Genomic DNA, 22,797 nt, shown 5'->3' with positions numbered 1-22,797 from the left:
TAAACTGCATTGGACCCAGATGTGACTGCAGTAATGGTGCCTTGAATTGAGACTAAATCAGTGTAGGAGCCAGACGGGTGATGGCGTTCATTTACAATGTAAGTGCATAGCACTTATTTGAGAATTTGGCTTTTCTTTTTAGACTCACTAAAGCTGTTAAAGGAAATGCAGCAGACTAAAGAAAATGGCAAAATACAGCTCACTAAATCTGCCCAGAAAATGTATTCTTAGACGTAGAGTGCCCCAGGTGTCTCTCAAAAGAGCAAGACATTTGTTTAACCCACTATAATGATGCCTGATTTAATGTTGATGGCACTTAAGAAGGTATGTGCATGGAATTGCACTAATGTTAAAATTGTCTGCAGAGATTTCAAAGATTTCCATCAATAAATACTGCAACTATAGGAAAAAATGCAATATGATGTGAACCATTTATTAATGTTTGTCTGATGACAAATGCCTGATGTGTGATTTTAAAGGATTGTCTGAAGTTTAAAGGAAAATTATTCTAAAAGCATATTTTCTTCACATTATTTCTCAGTGAATAGCTTGCTTCTAAATTTAAAATACAAGTCAATAATTATCTCCCATAGGCATCTATAGAGCATCAAATGTGACAGTAAAATTGCTTTTAGCAACTCTAAAATACCTTTAATGCGGCATTCCCATTATTACCTTATTAACATTTTATGGTATGAGTGTCAAAGATGGAAGTGACATCCCATCCAGGGTCTACTGCTGCTCTTTGCACAGCGTTCCCAGTACAGGCTCCGGCTCCAGTGTGACCCTGATTAGGATAAAGCTGCTTTGACACTCTGAAACATACATTGTTTTTATCTCTTTACTCATTTCTATATTTAGCGTCATGATAAACCAAGTAAGTATGCAATGACTCTGAATTGAGTAAACTGCCTACCATTTTCTGATTGAGACAAACTGTTCTTGCACCAGTTGTGAGCTACACAGAGTTGCCTTGGGGAGAAGTATATAATGTCTTTTAAATGCACTTAGCAAATGCACAGTATAATGATAGTCTTTATTGGTCACATATACAATAGAGTACTGTGTTTTCTTGGCATACCCCAGCCTGTCAGGAAGCTATGGTCAGAACGCAGAGTCAGCCATGATACGGCGCCCCTGGAGCAGAGAGGGTTAAGGGCCCAACTGTGGTAGCTTGGCAGTGCTGGGGCTTGAACCCCTGACCTTCCGATCAGTAACCCAGAGCCTTAACCGCTAATCCACCACTGCCCCAGTGGTGTATAATTACAGTGGTTAGTGATTGGAGGCAAAGATGATGTTCCTACCCAATTTACCATCGATACTGTTTTTATTAATACTGTGAAATGCCAGTATTTCCGTACTATGTGAAGGTTTTTAAAATTTTTTTAACTCCCTAATATTTTCTCAACTTCAGTACGATGGAATCGAATAGTGAATGTTATACAGTCCTACGCTGGCCAGAGACGATTGAATGGATGACCATTTATTACTCAACCGGGATTATTTTACTGCTTTTGTATGTTGTGAGTGATCAGGCTGATCTTCAAATCTTTATTTTCTGAAAATGTCCTTCATTTATAGTCAGAATACTAGCCGTTAAACTAATGGGTAATATTGTGTATTTTTTCCCCCTGGAAAAAACCCCCAAATGGTTCAATGCACAAGCATTGAAAATATTCATTATCACCATCAGGGCAATAATTAAGAGTTCCAGTCAACTGGAAATGTTACGAATCAACCTGGAATTGGACGTGTATCCATATTGTCTCAACACACTGTGAAGAGGACGGTTCGAGTGGCCAAAAAATCTCCAAGGATCACAGCTGGAGAATTGCAGAAGATCGCTGCATCTTGGGGTCAGAAAGTCTCCAAAACTACAATCTGAGGTCACCTACATCACCACAAGTTGTTTGGAAGGGTTTCAAGAAAAAAGCCTCTACTCTCATCCAAAAACAAACTCAAGCGTCGTCAGTGTGCCGACACTACTGGAACTTCAAATGGGACCGGGTTCTATGGTCAGATGAAACCAAAATAGAGCTTTTTGCAATAAACATCACAGGTGGTTTTGGCGCACACAGAGAGGTAGCCATATGGAAAAGTACCTCATGCCCACAGTTAAATATGGTGGTGGCTCTTTAATGTTTTGGGGCTGTTTTTCTGCCAGAGGACCTGGACATTTTGTTAGGATACATGGCATCATGGACAAATATCAACAGATATTAAATGGAAACCTGACTGCCTCTGCCAGAAAGCTGAAAATGGGCCATGTTGGATCTTCCAGCAGGACGACGATCCAAAACAGACATCAAAATCAACACAGAAGATTCGAATTTGGTGTTCGATGGAGTAAGACGCGAAGTTGGAGGCTCCTGCTGATTTCGATTAAAATTGTAATTAATTAACGCTTTTTGGTCATATAATATATTTTGACTTATTCTACTTCGTTTCCTTATTTGCACTTTTAACTTTGTGGCACGTTAAGATGTCTGGAAAGAAAATGAAAACCCGTGGTAGCATTCGGACACGACTGAGACCTAGTGTGCGCGTCGTGAGCGAGTCCCCTCCTCCCCCTGAATCCGCGTCCCCGAGCAGTGACCCTGACTCGGCCGCACTCAAGCTTGAGTTGCTGGCTTCACTGAGGAAGGACATCGCCGATATTTTATAAAGGAGTTTCAGGCGATGTTCAGGGATGCGCTGTCTACTATCCCGCTTGACCTGCAGGCCGTGAAAACACAGCAGGCTGGTGATAAAGTCGCTACCGATGCTACCATATCAACACCGAAAGCTACTGTTCGGGAAATGGGGCACGCTCTCTCCGGTTGCACCGATGACATGGATCATATGAAGACTACTATCGAGTCTCCACTGCGACCGTGACTCAACTGGAGAATAAATGTGAGGATTTGGAGTCGAGGTCACGGCGCAGTAACGTTAGGATAGTGGGAGTTCCAGAGGGCGCCGACACCTGTACAACCGCTGCTGTAGCGGCCTTGTTAAAGGAGGCGTTCGGTCTGGAGAAGGAGCCGGTTTTGGACCGGTCTCACCGGACCCTTCAGTCGAAGCCCAAGCCTGGTGAACGACCACGAGCTATTGTGTGCAGTTTCCACTATCACAGTGACTGTGTTGATATTTTACCCCGTGCGAGAGAGCTCCAGCAGATTAAAACGAGGGATTTGACCATCTCCGTTTTCCCTGACTACACAGCCAGGACGGCCCGGGCCCGGGCCGTGTTTAACGAGGTTCGGCGTCAACTTCGTGGTACTGAGGGAGCTCGCTATGGAATACTTCACCCAGCTCGGCTTCGCATTACATATAACGGTGTTCAGAAGGACTTTATTTCAGCGGAGGAAGCAGGAGACTACGTTAAACTCTTGATATCGGGGTGAACTGCATCACCTATATAGTGGAGTTTTTTTCACTTTTATTCTTTTTTTGCACGCGGCCTTCCAGCTCTACAGAATTCGGATTCTTATTGAAGATATTGTCGGTGCATTACTTCGTCTAGATTTTGTGGACTCACTCCTCTTGAATTTACTTCTGTATTAATGTGCTTCTCTGTTTTGATGCTCTGACTGGGTTAGAGTTTATTTCATTTTATTAGTGTTGTTTCCTCATCTTTACGTGCTACACCGTGTTATATTATTTGTTACAAGTCTTTAAAAGGTAAGGACATTATATTTGTTAAAGTGCACAGACTATCAGATTTGAAGTCAGTAGGGGACTTTTCTCTTACTGGAATTTTTTTTGTTTAGGTAATTTAGTCGGTTAGTTCGGCTTACGCTTTGAGTTGTTTTCACATTGTGGACAACTCTTGCTGGGAAACACTGCTGTCTCCCTTTGTTTTATGGAGACTTTGGGTGTGTTGGGGGCGGGGGGGTCCCACTCCGGCTGGGACAGGCACACCTTTAAGATTTATTTGTTGGAACATCAGAGGTAATCCTGTCGAGATCTAAGGTTTTTACATATTTGAAACGTCTTCCACTCGAACTTTAATTTGAAAGTAGGAGGGGTCGCTATTTTAATTGACAAAAGGTTAAAGTTTTCGTCCACTAACGCTATCGCTGATGCGAACGGTAGATATATTATAGTTGCTGGTACTCTAATGCAAAGACAGGTATTGTATACGCTCCTAACTTAGATGAATCAATTTTTTTATTATTTTTTTTTTATAAATGGCATCCCTTTATTGTATACTTTATGGACTTACAGACACTTCCCACTTAAATTTTTGTGCCTGTTCTTGGGTTTTATAATATTTATATAACCAGCGACAGTTATTGAGTAGCCATGATGAGCCGGGGGGGCGGGGGTGGGTTTTTGGTACTTTTAATTTTGTTTTCCTTTGTTTTTGTTTTTTTTCTTTTTTCTTTCTTCTTCTCAATGAAATATTTGGGAAAGGGAAGGGAGGAGAGAAGAGAGAAGGTAAATGAATCACATGTAAATGAATCACATGAAAATGAATCATATGAAAATGAATCACATGAAAATGAATAAATAAATTAAAACGACACAGGAGAAAAAATCAAATAAAAAATCAAAACAGAAATGGTTTACTGACCACAAAATCAAGGTCCCGCCATGGCCTTCCCATCTCCGGAATCTCTCCAGATCCTTCAGATTCTGTATGGAGGAACAGTATCAGATCCCTTGCCATGTATTCTCCAACCTCATCAGGCATTACAGGAGAAGCCTCAGAGCTGTTATCTTGGCAAAGGGAGGTAGCACAAAGTGTTGACTAAAAGCGTGCCAATAATTGTTGTGTACACATTTAACAAAGCTTTTTTTTTTTTATAAACCTGTTTTGTTTGCAATTGTTTGATACCCATGAGAGCAGAGTATTTTGCATGAATTTCTTTTAACAGAAGATTAAAAGGTTAAACAATAAAGACCAATTTTTCACAGCCGCCTTTGCTTATATTTACCAAGGGTGCCAATATTAGTGGAAGGCACTGTACAACCAAATATTAAGTGTTGTTTACTTTGACTGTCCGTTCCAATACTTTCCAGTCACCTAAAATTGGCTGGTCTGCCATCAAAGTTGCCATGTTCTAAGTTGTTTAACACATCAAGATGTAAATATCAGGAAATGAACGCTGAAATTCCGATCCATCTTCTCATATTCATCTTTTGATCTCAACCCAGATGTCTTCAGTATACAGCAAAAACAAAAGAATTGGCCTTGTTGTTTCAATACTTTCAGACGGGACTATGTCATTTTCGACCTCTGTGCATTTGAGCTACAAAGTGGGTGGGGGCGGGGGGGCGCGCATAGATGCCTCAAGTTAGTCGGTCAGCTAACCAATGATGAGTGATGTATATTTTCCTCATCAAGACTGTACAGACAATGTTCTAGATTTAACAATCTAATACAGTATGTCTGTATGGTGATCGATGCGAAGCAAATATTTGTATACACAGTACAACTCAATTAAAGGTAAGAAGTGTGACTGCTAATACTGTGAGGGACCATGTTGATTTGATGTAATTTGCGGAACTCTTGAGTTGAGGAGACTTTCCCAAGTAGGAGTTGAAGAGTCCTTTAGGTAGGTCTATGCATTTCAGATAAAACAAATAAGCACGATTTTGAAACATGCAGGGAATACGTTTTGGGAACCATGTAGGTATTTGTTATAAATGCTTACTGTAAATCCTAACAAATGAAGTTATTAACTGTGCCTTGTAAAACACATTACTGTATATAATGTATTTGGCTTCAAGTTCAAATAGTAGAAAGAGAAATGTAAGTGAAATGATCTTGGTGTGTAAACCGGCATGTTTGTTCACTGTAGGGGTCGCTTAGTGGTTAAGATGTTGGACTACTGATCGGAAGGTCATCAGTTCAGATCTCAGCACTGCCTTTCTGGGCCTTTGAGCGAAGGCCCATTAACCCTCAACTGCTCAGTTATATAACTGATATAAATGTAAGTTGCTCTGGATAAGAGTGTCTGCCAAATAAATGTAAATACCTAATTATAACTTCCTTGCATTGGCTGTATTTAGTAGGTACATTTTGTGTTTTCAGTCATCCACCAGCACTGCTAGGTCTTAATGATATTTCACTGTGATTAATCATATGTTTTGCCACCTAAGTGTTATTCAGCTGAGCTGGAACACAGTGTGTGTTTGTGAGATCTGACCCATGGTTCAACCAATGTTACATCTGTTACTCGTTTCTAAATTAGCCAAGTAATTACATGACAACTCTGTTGACTCACCCTGAAGTGAGTAACTGCCTGGTATTTTCTGAATGAGACCTGCATTTTCAAATTGGTTTTGTGTCAGCTGTGGGATGCGTCGAGTTGCCCCGAGGCTACCTAAATAATGTCTTGTATGCTTAGCAAACACAGTGCAGTCGTGGTGTTTAGTGAGATTTCAGATTGAAGGCAAAGATGTTGTTCCTATTCGATTCACCTTTTTTTACTCCCTTCCAGCTCCTCAACGTTTGCCCAGCTGTAGTTCAGTATGTTGAACTGTTACAGTGCGCATAAATAATTCTCTATGGATCATTATATATTGAGCCTTACCATTCCTTATTGCGTATTCGTGTACACAACGTAAATGCTTGGAGTGTAGAATGCGAAAACGATTCATGACCTGCAGCTAAAGTCACTGCAACCTACGCTTATGTGATTATTCCATGAATAATATTTGTATGCCAAAGTTGATATTGTAATTAGCATAATCAGTGCATTTGTCTGCATTCACAATGAACTGCGAGACCCCTCATTCAACACAAGTTAAAATGATCCATTATTAATGATGAGTAGGAGCGTGCTTGGATAAGGAGATCATGCTGCCATGTTCAGAGAGTTTAAATATAAGCTAGCGCTATGATTGCGGAGGGAAAATTGTGATTCAGTTCAGGTTTGTTTAGCACAAAGGTAAACCCCTTTTGCTTTTCTAACGGCTTCCAATCTTCTGGAAAGGATTTTCACTGGATGTTTTCATGCGGCTGTGGGGATTCATCCACAAGAGCATTTGTAAAGTTGAGCGCTGATGTCAGTTCATCCCAAAGGTGTTCAGTGGGGTTGGGGTCAGGGTTCTTCCAAACTAACCTTGGCAAACCATGTTTTTATGGACCTGTGCACAGAGGCATCGTCATGCCGGAACATGTTGGGGCCCCTTATTTCCAGTGAAGGGAAATTGTAATGCTGGATCATAGAAAGACATCCAACTGTGTACTTCCAACTTTGTGGCAACATTTTGGGAAGAACCACATGTGGGTGTGATTGCCAGATGTCCACATACTATTGGCCATATCGTGTAGTTAAAGGTGCAGTGAATCTGATTATTTTCTTTGTTTCTGCCTTCTGTTTAAATTTTTCTGGCCTGGAAATGAGCTTCAATGCTGCACCTGAAATAACGCCTCTGACTAGGAAAAACAAAAGAAAAGCCAAGCTCAGCTTACCTACCTGGAAACTCGGGACTGTCTCATCAACCCTGACTTCTGCAAGCAACGTCCTTTAAATAAATTATACGATACTGAAACGTACATGAATTATACTATACTGTATGTACAAGTATTTGCTTTATATCAATAAACGTTGTTAAAAACAGATGGTTAAATCAATCAACACGGAGAGTGTACACCAGTCATAACAGATGAACATGGAGGTGCTCGTGGTTTTTCTCTCACTTTGTAGGTTGAACAAAATTGATGTAACGGAGTTCCAACGTCCCGCTTCTGAGATAACTTGAATGCAAATCAAGGCACTCTTACTGTGTGTGTGTGTGTGTGTGTGTGTGTGTGTGTGTGTGTGTGTGTGTGTAATATATATATATATATATATATATATATATATATATATATATATATATATATATATATATATATATATATATATATATTGTGGGGAAAAACTTTTTCAACACCTGTTTTTAGGGGTATTATTCAGGGGCAGGTCCACTGATGGAGATTCTGAGGCATGCAGCCGGGTGTTCGGGTGTAAACCAATAATATTACTTGCCCACTGTCATTTTGCTTGTTTTGAAAAATAGAAATAAAGCCAGTTTAGTTAATTTCCGCATTTCAGCGCCCACGTTTATCAAATTAAAAAACCTCTATTTTGTAAAATACTAAGCGAGTTCTCAATACTTGGTTGGATGATGGACGCTACAATTATAAACAAAGTGTCTGCTCCGTGACTGTGGGCAGCAGCAGTCACAGTAGAGTTTAGCAATCGGACTGATCAGAGCTGTATAATCCTGCCATGAGTACATAGACGTTACTATGACAAAGGGAGGACATCTCTCTTTCTTTGATCACGTTAAAAGTAAAATCAGACTTGTTGTCGGTTTCCCGACGCATTTTTAAAAAGATGAGAGAGCGAGCTGACGGCACGGAGAGAGAGAGCGAGAGCAGTGGTGAACTGACAATTGTGCATCTTGATTGAAAAGAAAAATTGGAATTCGGACTTTACCTACCTGGGCGGGCTGCCCAAGAAGAGCCTATGTATGGGAAACATTACATGCGCGCAAATCAACTTGCATATACAATCTTTCCGACATGACTTGAACGCACCACATGTCACATTGAAGAAATGGCAGCACTGTCAGCATGGTGCGTGAATCCTTGCTTTCCAGTTCTTCAACCTTGTCTACAGCATTGACCCGCTCTTGTAATGTTCCACTCTTCCTGATTCTCGTGTCTCCAAAAGTATGTTAAACTAGATCATGTGAAACTCCTTTCCAGTTACTTTTGACATCAAGGTATTTGTCCTCACACAAAGTTCACTTACATTCTTTTAGGTTTCTATGTTTTTATAGCGCTCATAAACATGGCCTGTTTTAAAGAGAGCTTTGATTTTTGGGATCAGATAGCACCATGGGAAGAGCCTTGTAGAAGTATTTGTAGAGAATTGATAAGGCTTGGGTCATGGCTGGTGTGTTGGTGTTCTTTGTGTGATGGGATGTCAATCCGTGTGTTGTGCAGGAGGGAGACTTCCTAGTGCGGACGCATCACGTCGAGTACTGCGACGGGGGAATTCTGGATCCTGATGATGTGCTTTCGGATCTGGTGGAAGACAAGGATAAGGTAAGATTGAAGTCTGAGTGAAATGATTTAGGCATGTGGCATGGCAGTCTAAACATGGCCTGTGATGCTAAAAAAACAAACACTACAGTAGAGAAGTACTGAAACAGGATAATCGTTTGACTCCAGCTCCTTCCAGCAACCTTCAAAAGCATATGCGATACCCTGGGGATAATTTAGCATCTCTGTGGTGTTGTGTCACACCCAAGCGGTTAGCATTTTCCTGAAAACACACTGAGGTGCACAACAATAATGTAATGCTAAGGCTTTCAAAAGTAGGACTTGAGAGCATTGAGGGAGCCTTGCCAGTGTGTGATAGTGAAGAAATGCACCACGTTGGGAATTGAATATGACTACAGTTGGAGAAAAATGGGAGAGGGAAATTGTCCTGCGACATTTAAAGCGGGCCACTATATAGTAATTTATGGAAATATAGCATACCTTATGCTAGGGAATTTAGTTTCATATGGAAATTTGAACCTTTCCAAATGCTGATGTAGACCTCAGTCATATTTATAACCTAAAAGTGCAGTGGCCACACGAGCCGTCTTCCTTCAAGTGCTCGCCGTAACAATCCTCCCGAGTGTTAGGTCTGTCCTCTCTCTGTACTCGCTCTTATCGTACTCCTAACTCGGCCACTCCTAACTCGATACGAAGGGCATTTTCCTCCTAATTGAATTCATACATATTTCAGATGGCCTATTGCATACAAGGCTTTTGATTTCCCCATGCTAATTAATAGAAGTGTGGGAAACAGGATGTGCCTTTCTGCTCGTGTGCATTGCTAGGCCAGTGCCTCATAAGCCCAAAGTGCGTGTGTGTGTGTGTGTGTGTGGTTATGCTTCTCTGTGTATGAAAAGAGAAAACCGGTTTAAATATTGTACGAGCTATTAGCATTGATCTGCAAATCAAACCTGTATATAAAGTATTGCCTGGAATCTCTAGGGGCCGCACAATTTAACTTCAGATTTTAAAATGTGACTGGGTATCCTCATCTTGATTTAGATTTCTGTTGCTTACATAAAAAAAAAGCATTACTTAAAAAAACAAAAAAACAAAACAAAAAAAAATTATATATATATATATATATGCTCTTTCAGTTCATATCATTAAAATCTTCGTCCATCAGGAAATGTGATGTATTTCCTTTAGGCTTTTAGAACAAGTGTCATTTGAATTTTCATAATATGTTCAATGTTTTGATGACCAAATGAATCCACATTTGATTGTATACGATCCCTTGTTTTACTTTTAATCACCTCATACATGTTTCCTAATATTCTGCTGTAGAGAACAGCGTCTGAATAAATGCATGGCAATATTTTACATTTAGAAACGTACACGAGTTTAACTGAAACTAAGGAAAAAAAACCATACAGTGAGGTCCAGAAGTCTGAGACTACGTTGAAAATCTGGGATTTTTTTTTCACATTTAAAACTTGAAATAAACAAAAGTTTTTTTGAAATATGAAAATAAGCCTAAAACAAACACACACACACAAAAAAAGGAAATGTGCAACGTCTTGGCTATTTTAACTGACTATTTAAATGTAAGCAAATGTCTGGTATTGACCATGTTAACGCCATTGTACAAAAGGTCAGATTTTCCGTGAGTCTTATATCTTCCAGTGAAGCAGATGTTCAGATGACGCGGGGATGGATTTGAACGTGGATCATAAGGTTTTGCACACAGTTGTGGATTCTGTGTCTGCTCGCGTGCACACGGTCATCAAAGCAAAAAGCAGACCTGCCAAATACTAAGAAACCAAATACTTTGAGATTCATTTAAATATTTCTAAGATTCTATTTTTTTTTTTTTTTTACTCAAGTGTGTGCTGATGATATAATTCGTAATGAAAACCTTGGTGTTAAATTGAAAACGAATGCCGAACAGAATCATTTTCAGAACCACCGCCCCGAAGCGGAGCACATTAAAATCATGTAACGCACACCTAGCTGTGGATTGTCTCGCTTATACCATGGTCACTTGCCAGCATTGACAGGTTAAAGTGTCATTGAGGTTTGCAGTGCAAAATTTGACTGAAAAATCCGACGCGATCAGCTGACAGTAGGGTGAATATGTTAAATAATTTCTTTTGTAGAGAATAAATAAAAGCGATAGAGCTCAGATTTTCACGTTTTGTAAAATGTGTGTCATGATATCATGGTCTGTTTTTGTCATAACGCCCACCCCTATTGAGCATGTATAGTGAATAGAAATGCGTTTGGGATTCTGTGAATTATTCCTGTATGATGACGGGCTGAAGATGGCCGATGTTAAATCTAACAGAATATCTGGAAAAGTAAAATCTAACACGATATCTGGAATCGGAGGGTAAAAAAAATATCAAGACAGATCTAAAACGTATGCTACGACTATAGTGTTTCCCTATGATATTCTTTTAATGTGACACCGTGTCAGACTACTGGTATTTGCTCCGGGACAGTATAAAATTAAAGGTTCATCTCGTTTTAGTTAAAAAGACATTTAATTCAATTCCGATTTATTTGTATAGCGCTTTTAACGATGGACATTGTCTCAAAGCAGCTTTACAGAAACATATAAACACAGGATACAGATTGTAAGTGTGTGGATTTATCCGTATCGAGCGAGCCGGTGGCGACGGTGGTGAGGAAGATCTCCCTAAGATGATATGAGGAAGAAACCTTGTGAGGAACCAGACTCAGAAGGGAACCCGTCCTCATCTGGGTAACGACGGTTAGTGTGAAAGTAAAAGAAAGTTCATTATGGATTTTATATGAGGTTTTGCTGAACAAGTCCACTGTTCACTAAAGGAGACCTGAGTGAAAAACTGCACGTGGTAATTGCAGTCTCATTTACGCATAAGTCTGTTTCTATAATAAACTATAAATCATCGATACACTTCTACAGTTTATTTCCATTCATTAATTTATTATTCATAGAGATGCATATACACACAAACTGCACTCAGGCGCAGACGTGAGCTATTGTGCCTGGATTCTGTGTAAGCAGGAATTAGCTCATAAATCCATGATGGGATGTGGAATGTGTTTTCTCTGCGGCGACGTTGCCATGGCGACAACTTTCCCAAATGTCACATCCAACATTAGCATTTCCTGTTGATCCAGGAACTCATCACCCTCCCATTCTTTGTGTAAATGTGTTTTTTATGGTCTCTTCAGGATAATTGCTTTATTGTTTTGCCGCGTTTCGAAACACACAGACGTTTCCTCACACGCCATCTATAAAGATTAGAGATTGCACGCCTGTTACGCAGCCAAATGACGCTCGGATATGAAAGTCACGCTCGGATTTCAACTCGGATTTCTGGGGAGACATCACTACAGAAACGAGCCATGCTGAGGCCAGATTAAGCCTGTGGTACACGCTTAGGTTTTTGTTCTCGCTAAATGCTTTGAGCATATAAAAAAGCACAGACCCTTCCAGGCGTACATGTTTTCTCTGTGTCAGAAGCCTCCAGTTGTTTCTTTATAACCCGTTACTTGCAGCGCTTTATAGTAAGCAAGTGTGTGGAATGTGTTGGCTATCTAATCGAGGTGTAGGTTCACTATTTCTGTCATCTTACACAATTGCCACCCCCTCTTTCACAGAGAAAAAGACTGGGCTGAGAGAACACTGCTGTCGGACATGGTACATGTACACGCGGCAGGCCTTCGACTAAGTGATTACACACAAGCACACGTTTCCTTAACTTTGATACGCTTACCCATATATGTTTGGATGACAAAGGAAAAATGGACATGTAGTGTCTAATTAAAGTGTTGGTCTTCAGCATGCATCGGTTCTGTAACTCTCTGGAACTGTCACTAGAGAGATTTTCCCTCAACTGGTGTTTGAACGATGGAGAGCGCTGACTCTACATACCATAGATGTTCAGTTGGGAGATCTGGTTACTGTGTAGTCCATAGCATATAATTTACATCATTTTCATCCTCATCAAACCATAAAGTGAGTGCTTGTGCCCTGTGGATGGGGGCGGAGCCATCCTGGAAGAGACCATTCCCATATCGTAGAATTAAGGTGATCAGTCAGAAGAACTTTTGTATTGTTTTGCAGTGAGGCTTTTGTCACCCACGTGTAAATAGATTTGTTGTTCGGTTGTAAGACATCCTGATGAAACACGGGAAAGTTGGAGCAGCGTTTCACGATGAGCATGATTGCTGTTTTTTGGTGTAATCAATCAGGACATCCTAATCGAACCAGGTGAAGGTGCCGTTATTTAAAAGCAATTTAATCTGATCACGGAAAGTCATGTCAGTTTGTATCGTTATCCCATCCATATAGACGTATGCAGCTCCGTGTGCATGACCGCCGATCCATTTCCTTTTGATACAATACTGATCCAGTCGATACTGCACCGATTATGAACCGATATCACCACGCTGAACTGATGTCGACTTCCTCTTAGAAACGAAGCAATTTTCCGGAGACTTTAGTTGCTAAATTATGCGAAATCTTTTGACTGGATGATTTCGATGTGGTGTGGCTTATGTTTATGTGCATGATTATGAGGCTGCGGTGCTGTTCTACTGGTGTTCAGCCAAGTCTCACATCTAATCGCAGCTCAAACACATGGGACTCTGCTCTCTACTGCCCTCTAGAGCAAAGGTCCAGATCACATCTTCACACTTTTCAGGAAACTTCACGGAAAAGGGGGAACAAAGAGAGAAAAAGCGCTGTATAGAACTTGTTTTCCACATATTTGTATGGGGTATTTACAATTTTTCACAGCCCCAAGGCTGTTTTAAAGGTTACCATGTAATGGAGCCAAAAAGAAAAAGGAGTAACATGTTTGAATAATATTGATGTGTGTGCAGGAGGTTAATTAAAACCCCGAGTCATTCATCATGAGCCGAGGGCAGGCAGGCGGACTGGCCAGGGCTTGAATCAATCACCCAGTCTCGGCTCACTGTACTGCTAATACACAGCCTCTGCCCTCGCACACATTTGTTCACTTACTCACTCTCACTCTTGCACTCACTCACTCTCTCTCTCTCTCTCTCTCTCTCTCTCTCTCTCTCTCTCTCTCTCTCTCTGGCATTACCCTCCTTACTTTTAAATGGCTTATGAATGCCAGTGCGGCTGTGTGCATTTTACTTTCGCTTTGAATTAGCTTCAGTTGCTTGCATGGTGGGTTTATTATTATTCTTAATGAAAAACAACAACAAAACAGTACAATGACAAACTGGCTTATATTAAACATAGAACTTTTGAAACCAAATCTTCCGCCATCGCCATGTCAGTCAGCTCGCCTCACTCTCGTCACATGATAAACGAATGATGTAATCGGTGTGCGGCCGAACACCACGTGACCCCGCGGAACACCGACTATCGCAGCAATCCTGCCACGTTTGTAATAGTTTTAGTTTTGCCCGATGCATTTGATTGAATGTTTTAATGGGTCTGAAAATTAATTTCTGATTGCATCTGGAAAATATTTACTGTGTATTAATAGTGAACAGTAGCAGTATTCCTGAGCTTCATTCAATATACAAATGATTAAAAATGATATTTATCGGAGTATAACTATTTTAGCTGGCAGTCGTGTCGTTTGTCGTTTTAATATATTTTCTGTATTTTTATTCATCATTAATAATCCTGCTGAGGTTCAAGGCAGTGAACGAGTTTATTACTTTGTAACCTGAACTGCCTTCGCTGTATTCTGATTTGATGTTTTGTCCAGTGTAAGAGATATAGTAGTATTGGGTTTGCCTCTCCCTTGACTTTCCATGTCTCACTTTGTCTTGATGTGGTGTTGTGTCACTGTCTCTGGCCTTGACTGTCTGAGACTGACTTTACCCTGGGTGTCGTCACACCAGCAGAGAAAGAGGGTTTCTCCATGTTACTATGGCACTTATCGGTTTTAGGTCTCTGTAATGTGTTTATTCTGACTTCCTTAGCTTAGTTTTATGCCGAGTGCTCTGAGGCAACGCCAGCGATTCCTCTAGATGTCTGGATTTTGGTGGTGTGTATAGAGACATTCCGGTTTGTCTTGAGATGGAGCGGATACCTTCATTAATGCGCAGTGAGTGGTTTACAGGAAAACGGAACAGCCCATTGCTTTGAGACAATAAAATAAGAATTGATAAATGACAGGTTCCACTATTCGTTTGGTGCAGAAGCATAAGAAGAGTCTCTTAATTTGCTGTTGCAGTCAGTACACGGGAAATGGAGAGATCTCAGCATGTATTAACACAACACATAACATCACTGGTGTTATGCAGGTGTTTCTTTCCCAATTTAATCAGTTTTATAAACTTAACCAGTGAGGTTTTCCCCCAATGTTTCTGTATAGATTCTTGAAGGTAATAAAGATACCATCTGCATATTCTTGACAGTGAATTTTTCAAATATGCATATTTTGGGATCAAAGACTGAAAAAATGCTTATAATTTCTAATTTGTCTAATAGCATTGGTTAAGGAAAAAAAGAAAACATTTCACAGCATTTTCTCCCAATTCATTTAGTCATTTCCCATTCCCACGTACTGGCTAGTTCTCCCCAGTCACATGGCAGGTAAGGGGCAGAGATGGCAACGGCGAAAACCTGCTTCCTCCATATCTTTTTTATTTATTTATTTATTTATTTATTTAAGCTGCTTTCCATGCTATCGTATGTCATGGGGCAGCTGAAAACCCTTGAAAGCAATAACTGGTCTCTTCCACATATATGAGCTAACAGAGCCCATGATGAGCCCTCATGTCGCTCTGATTGACAGGGGAGGGAATAATTTTGCTTACTTGGACTCCAGGTGATGGATGTCTGAGGATGGCATTATCAGAATAAAACTTGAGATTTCCTGAGGATAGAACAAGTGCGCCTTTTTGAAAACCTCTTGAGACGCTTGAGAGCCAGTGATCTAATTACTGACCTTATTCTGAATAAGACAATATTGTGATTAAGGTGTTTACATGAGTCCCTTTTAGAATACTCCTTTCATGTATAGGTTTTACATGTTATAGAACATAGATCGATTAACGTCACACTTCATCACGTCCCCGCTCCACGCCGTCCGACGTTCCCTCCAGAATTTCACGTGTCAGCATACAGTTGGTCTTCGTTATGGTACCGTATACAGTTTTGGGTGTTTCATTTTTCATTTACGAAAGATTCAAGTGCAGTTAATTATGTCATGCTGTACGTGCAAATAGCCGACCGCTTGAAGCCGTGGGCTGCGTCCCAAACCGCGTCCTCACCTACTATATAGTATCTGAAATACATACATTTCTCTTACTATATAGTAGGCATGTACGCGATTTCGGACGCAGCCGTGCTCTCTTGTTTGCCGTCAAACGGTCGAGCACTGCCGTGTATATGTACGTGTCCTGTCGCAAAATGCGGTGAAGACTCTCACACGACGTTAATAGTGTGATTAAGGTGTGTACGTGTCTGTAACGCACGTCAATAATGTGACTAAAACAGGAATACTCCACAATTTGATTTATGTTTACCTTAAAGTCATACTCGAAGTAATCGATAATCGCTGTAGTTTCTTAATCAGAATATTGTTTTGATCGGGTTAATATCGGATTATTGTTGTCCGTGTAAACGTACTGATTGTGAGCACAGTGTCCAGTTGTCCCTGCGGTAATACTCCTGATGGTTGGTAATTAGCAGGTGAACTGCGCGTGTGTGTTAGGGCCGAGAGGACACTAACCTGTGGAGGGCAGTCTGGGACCAGGACCCACACACACACTTGTTCTTGGTGCATTCATTATTGTTCTTGGCTTTACTGCTTGCCTGTAACTCTGGGTTTTGGCTTGTATGGATGTGTGAAAGACTTGCAATCTGTCACAGTTTGACTCCTAAATAGGCTTGTGTGTTACATGGGTTCAGGAGACTGTTGCATGTTGGAAATGGAATATTGTTCTTTCATAATGTCCTGAGTTTGGATGGAGTTTGAAGTGGCACCTTTTTGTTTTTGTGTATTCGGAAATAAAATAAGTACAGTGCCCTCCACTGATATTGGCATCTTTGGAAATATGAGTGAAGAAGGCTGTGAAAAATTCTTTGTTGTTTAACCTTCTAATATTTTGTTAAGAAAATTCACTAAAATACTCTCATGGATATCAAACAACTGCAAACAAAACACAGGTTTATATATAAAAAAAAAAATCTTTGTTAAATATAGGTGTGCAACAATTATTGGCACCCCTATGAATTTGTATGCGAAATGTATATATTTGAAGTATATTCCCATTGATGATGTACACTTTTTAGTACACATGGGTAACTATGAACAAGAAATTATTCAACCGTGACTTGTTTCGCAGGGGTATAAATATGAGATAACACACAGGCCAAATTCCCTCAGTCATTCATAACAATGGGTAAGACCAAGGAATATAGCTGGATACAGCAAAAGGTTGTTGCGCTTCACAAAATGAGAAGTGGCTATAAGAAAATAGCATTTTTAACATTTCCGTCCCTGTGTTCGAAACCTTCCTAAACCGGTTAGATCAAACCAGACACATGATGAGTGATGTTCTTTTTACATACTATGCTTGGAAAGCTATTAGACAATGTGTGTTTGTTTTGATGAGGACATTTAAACGATATTAATAAGGACTTTTAATTATGGAATTTTACTCAATTAAATTCCAACGTCCTGATATGAAAAAGTTAATAATTCACTGCATGTTAAAATCAGTATAAATGTAATGTTGCATGTTGTCAGTAGAGTTTTTGGTTTGAAAATCCACAAGCATGCTAGCTGGTTAAATGCCCACCTCTAATCTGGGTTAGCTAGAGAGGCTGTTTTTCTGAGATTCTCACAGGTTTGGTTATCTGCCTAATCCGTAGTATAACATAATGAAGGTTTATGTCGAGAAAAAATGTATAGTAAGTTTAATTTACCATGCTTCATCCATGAACTAAAGCTACACTATATGACCCTAAGTTTGTGGACACCTCACCATTACACCCATATGTCGGCTTTCCCCAAACTGTTGGAACAAAGTTGGGTTTAGAGTACCGTTTGTATAATTTCCCTTCACTGGAACTAGCTGGAAAATTTCACTTCACTGGGGTCGAGCCCATACTTCTTCCAGCCTGACGATGCCCCTGCGCACAAAGTGAGCTCCATGAAGACATGGTGTACCAAAGTTGGATTAGGAGAACTCGAGTGGCATGCACAGAGCCCTGAACTGAACCCGACTGAACACCTTTGGGAGAGCAGCAGTGCCCGATCTCACTAATGCTCTTGTTACCGAATGGGCAAATCGCCACAGTCACACTCCAAAATCTAGTGGAAAGCCTTCTCTGAAGAGTGGAGGTGTTTATAACAGGAAATGGGGGAGGGGGATTAACTCTGGAATGGGACGTTCAACAAGCAAATACGGGTGTGATGGGCAGGTGTCCACAAAAGTTTGGCCAAATTTGATAAAAATGTATTTTCTGTAAGTAGAGTAAAAGTAGAAACCAACAAAATGCAGGTAACAATAAGCTAAGTGGCTATGTGGAATGCAAAAATAACGGCATTAACTGCTAACACATTTCTGACTCATGTTTCTGTTTCAGAACACTTTACAGGATAATTAGCCTACGTTTTCAGATGCACTTTATCTTGCAGTAAAATACTATTTGGTTCTCTTTCATTTCTTGAATCTGTAACTATTTGCAAAATATCTTTGGGCTTTGGAAAACCCCAATAGTATTTTATATATATATATATTTTACCTACAGGCCAGTTTTAAGAATCGTAATAGTTACGTTCACATGCACCTCGTGGTATATAACTGGAGAAGGCTTTTGCCGATAGCTTTCTGTTGAACGGTATCGGTACTCTTCTTTTTTGTGTGCTTAGCGTTTAGGTGTTTTAGCTCCATACTTTACGTCTGTGGCAGCAGATTTCATTGATTTTAAAGCTCAAAGAACTTGTCCTGTTACGATGTGTTTACAAAAGGATTACATTAGTTAGTGCAGCTTCGTTCGCATCAGTCTGGCCCTCTGCAAGGCCATTGAGGGAGTGTGTGTGCGGTTTGGATGATGGAATAGTCAGGAAAAAAAGTTCTGACATTTGGTGGGATTAGAATGCCTACTGATCTCATCTGGAGCGCTCGCTAGAAATTAAACACTCAGAACTACCACGAATCAGTTCTCTGTAGGGTTGCAGAGAATGAGTAAGAGTGTGTGTGTGTGTGTGTGTGTTTGAGAGAGTGAGAATCGTGACTATCCCACTGTTTTAGTGCCTGAAACAACGGCTTTATATGGTGGATTTTAGATGAGGCTTGTTCTTTGAAACTGATTACAATGAGGCCTCTTTAAAATCTCACTTAATGCTTATTAAATAGGTTAATCAAGATTAATTAACTGTCATTCATGCCTCTCCGTGGTGCCACTGCTCTGTGCTCTCTGCAGCTCCTGGGTGGAGTAGTTTGTGCCCTGTGGATGCCACAATACTGAACGCAAGTTGATTTGATTAGAGAGCTCGCCCATCCAATCGCCATCAACCCCCAGCAGGCTCACTGGCCCATTGGCTGTAATGGCACACGAGCTGATGAATATTCAGTAGGAGCTGATGCTTGAATATAGGCAGGATGGAGTGATGGCTTCTCAGGCCAGGCCCAGCAGGAGCCCGCACCACACGGCTCAATGAGAGAGGCCATCACGTCTAGTCAATTAAGTCCTAGTCTCCCTCCTGGGGAGTCTCCAGCGGGCGGGTTCACTCTGACCATAAATCGAAAGATTCCTAAAAAGCAATCAGCTGTGACGGTCCTTAACTATCTCGGGAGGGGCGGGAACGAAATTTGCCGTTAAAGGAATCATGACCCAAGCACCAGTGTGTGGTCTCTCTGCTTTAATTTATGGCCTCTTGGAGACGTTTCGGATGGATATTGACTGCCCCCCTCGTGCTCTGCTGCTCTGCGTTGTTGTTATTGTTTTATGGCTTTAATTTATCATCAGCTCTTGCGAAACTGACGCGAACAGTTCGGAACCGGGAGGCAACAGCGAATGAGAGTTTAGCCTGGGTGTGAACTCTGATAATGGAGCTGGTATGAAGTAGTCACGGTCCAGCAGCCAGGCGAATGAGCGAGTCTTCAGTGACTCCGTCTGTTTCCTTCACTCTCGCTTTCATTTTCACGGGTGCTTTTGAGACCCGGTGAATGTGGGTTTAGGAGCGCACGATGGGTATGATATGCTTAGGTGAGCAGGACCTTATTTTAGTGGTCACCTTGCTGAGGTGATGCACAAAACACTCCTTTTCTGGACTATCATAATTGATTACAGGCTTAGGTTGTGTTTTTCCTCAATACAGAGTCTAAGCTGTCATCCCAGTGGTGCTTGATTTCAACAGCTCACTCCTTCCTGTCTGTTTGAACAACAGTTTTGTTTTGTTTTCCTTTTCTGGCTTGTCTGATTAGGGGATTGAAGCCCAACTTTTTGTGGTGGACCATGTTATTCACAGATAATACACTCCACACAACAGGCGCAAGCTAAAAGATACACAGGCTATGTGGTGTGACGGTAATAGGGATGAAACGGTTACCGGTTTCACGATAAACCACAATAAAATTCCCTGACGGTTAGCATTAACGCGTCACGTTTAATTATCATTAAAACCGTGCATGGATATCGTGATTTGCAAAACTAGTGCTAAATGCTAAATGCTGTCCACACACTCTCAGCATGAGTCTGACGCAGGTGCAGCATGCAACATTTGTGTTTTTGAGCGTGAAAGCAGACGCTACAATTACAAACTAAACGCGTCTGCTCGATTCAGCACGAGCCGAATGAGTCCGAGTCGCAGCACAGATCTGCACGAGTCAGATTTCATTCCTGACAGAAAGAGTGAGGCGAGCTGACTGACAAGCCGATGGCGGAAGATTTGGTTTAATATAAGGGAGTTTGTCATTGTGCTATTTTGTTGTTGTTGTGTTTTTCATTAAGAATAATAATGAACTCGCCATTCAAGCAGTTGCTGCCAATTCGAAAGTGAAAGTGAAATGCGCACGGCCGCACGGGTATTCATGAGCGATTTAAAAACGAGGGGGGCAAGAGGGAAAGCGCCAACGAAGCACAAAAGACCCCTTTCGAAGCAATTTTCTTCTGGAAAGCTCTGCAGACAGGGTTACCAGCTTCTATTAAAATGCGCATATTATGGTTTTGAAACGGGCCTAATTTTGTTTTAAAGGTCTCATACAGTAGATTTACATGCATCCAAGGTCAAAAAACACTTTAGCGTGCTCATAATTTAAGCTGCAGGATCCCCCCCCAGTGTCACACAAGTCTCGTTGAATGATCCGTTCAAAATGATTCATTCAGATGTCCCAGTGTGTTGTGATTGGTCTACCGCTGTCAGCGTGTGTCGGAAAAGGAAATGCCCACTACCATAACGAGTTTGAGCTCCGTCTGTTGACGAGCAGCCAATGAAGACCAGAGGCGGGGCTTTTTGTTACAAACCTACGTAGGTTGGTACAGGAAGTAAGTCTGGAATCACTAACGACTCGTTTCAGCTGTTCAGAATCGGTTCCTTCTTTTGGGAGACAAATAACTCCGTTTGACGTGCGCTTTGATTTTTGAAACTTTGCAGACTTTTTACATTCACAAACAGCTCTATAACACACTGCATGGAAGGTCATATTTGAAAAGGTGCACTTTAACCCTCAGCATTTTGATCAAATCCAAAATATGAGCACGATTCGGATTTGGTCCTCTTGAAAGGTTGACGTCCTCTTGATGTTCTCCTGAGCGCCGTCATTGCCTTCCGCCGTGTTCTCTAACTGAACTAAATGATTTTTATTACTATCAACAAGCAAAATGACGGTGGGGGCGGCGCTGCGGTGGGCAGGTGATGTAATCGGTGTGTGGCTGAACACGAATATAAAACCTGTTGAAATGATTTCAGTGTGTGTATGAGCACTTCTTGTACATTTTCAGCACATCTTAACAATACCTGGATAATAATGATAACTGTGATAGTTTTGGTCACGATAATCGTGATATGAAATATTCATACTGTTACGACTCTGGATGTTAACATATCTGACTTGCTGTAAAGTCAGAGTGGCTGAGAGGGTTTGTGAGTACGGACAGCTGGCGTGTTGGTGCTGCACAGGATTCAACACTCCAGGGGTTCTGTGTAAGCACAAGCTTGAGCTGGCATCAGTTTCGCGTGTGTGTGTGTGTGCGTGCGCACGTACGTGTGTGTGTGTGTGTGTGTGTGTGTGTGTGTGTGTGTGTGTGTGTGTGTGTGTGCCAAGTGTCCAGACAGAGGATGGCTTTAGGCTTAGGATTTATCCCAGCACTGATGCTCAGTCCAAATCCTCTCTCCTTGCCAAACTTCTCTCTCTCTCTCTCTCTCTCTGTCCACTTGTGAAGATAAGTGAAGTTTTACATAGCTCCCAGAAACACTGCAGAGTAAGTGTATAAGACTTGTGATTGGATAGGTTGTTTAAAAAAAACAACAACAAACACTTCAGTATTAGCTTTGTTCATTGATTTTTAGAAAGAAATCACCATGGCTGCGGTTTCAAACACTTAAAAAACACTTAAAAAATGTACAGAGCCAGGACCGGCAGCGATCGCCGACTTTCCCTTTTGTTATTTCATTCGTCATTACGAACCTCATCAAATCATTTTTGGAAGGGCAAGCTAAAAAATAACCTCTCAACATTTAATGAACTCTGGGCTTCAGCTAGATCTCCCCTAATGTGTTGGACTGAAAATTACAGTAATTAAGAAATTAGAATTGCAATTTCACAGAAATGCTTTAGGAACTCTGGCCCCATCCGAGGTCTCCACCTCCCTGTGCGCGAGCTAA

At 41.0% G+C, this 22,797-nt stretch overlaps 1 protein-coding gene across 6 annotated transcripts in view; it reads left to right on the top strand.

Moving 5' to 3' along the window:
- pard3bb (par-3 family cell polarity regulator beta b) overlaps positions 1–22,797 on the top strand; it is a 320,254-nt gene that overhangs the window by 22,673 nt on the left and 274,784 nt on the right. For 5 of the 6 annotated variants that reach the window (XM_047155924.2, XM_017470649.3, XM_017470648.3 and 2 more), the window contains one exon: positions 8,933–9,034. The exons of the other annotated variant lie outside the window; for it this stretch is intronic. In XM_047155924.2, the coding sequence (XP_047011880.1) occupies positions 8,933–9,034 (102 nt within the window). The remainder of the gene's footprint in view (positions 1–8,932; positions 9,035–22,797) is intronic. 6 annotated transcript variants of the gene reach the window in all.

The sequence above is a fragment of the Ictalurus punctatus genome, chromosome 6, assembly GCF_001660625.3.
Source record: "Ictalurus punctatus breed USDA103 chromosome 6, Coco_2.0, whole genome shotgun sequence".
Lineage (NCBI taxonomy): Eukaryota > Metazoa > Chordata > Actinopteri > Siluriformes > Ictaluridae > Ictalurus > Ictalurus punctatus.
This window is presented reverse-complemented; position numbering and strand designations above follow the sequence as displayed.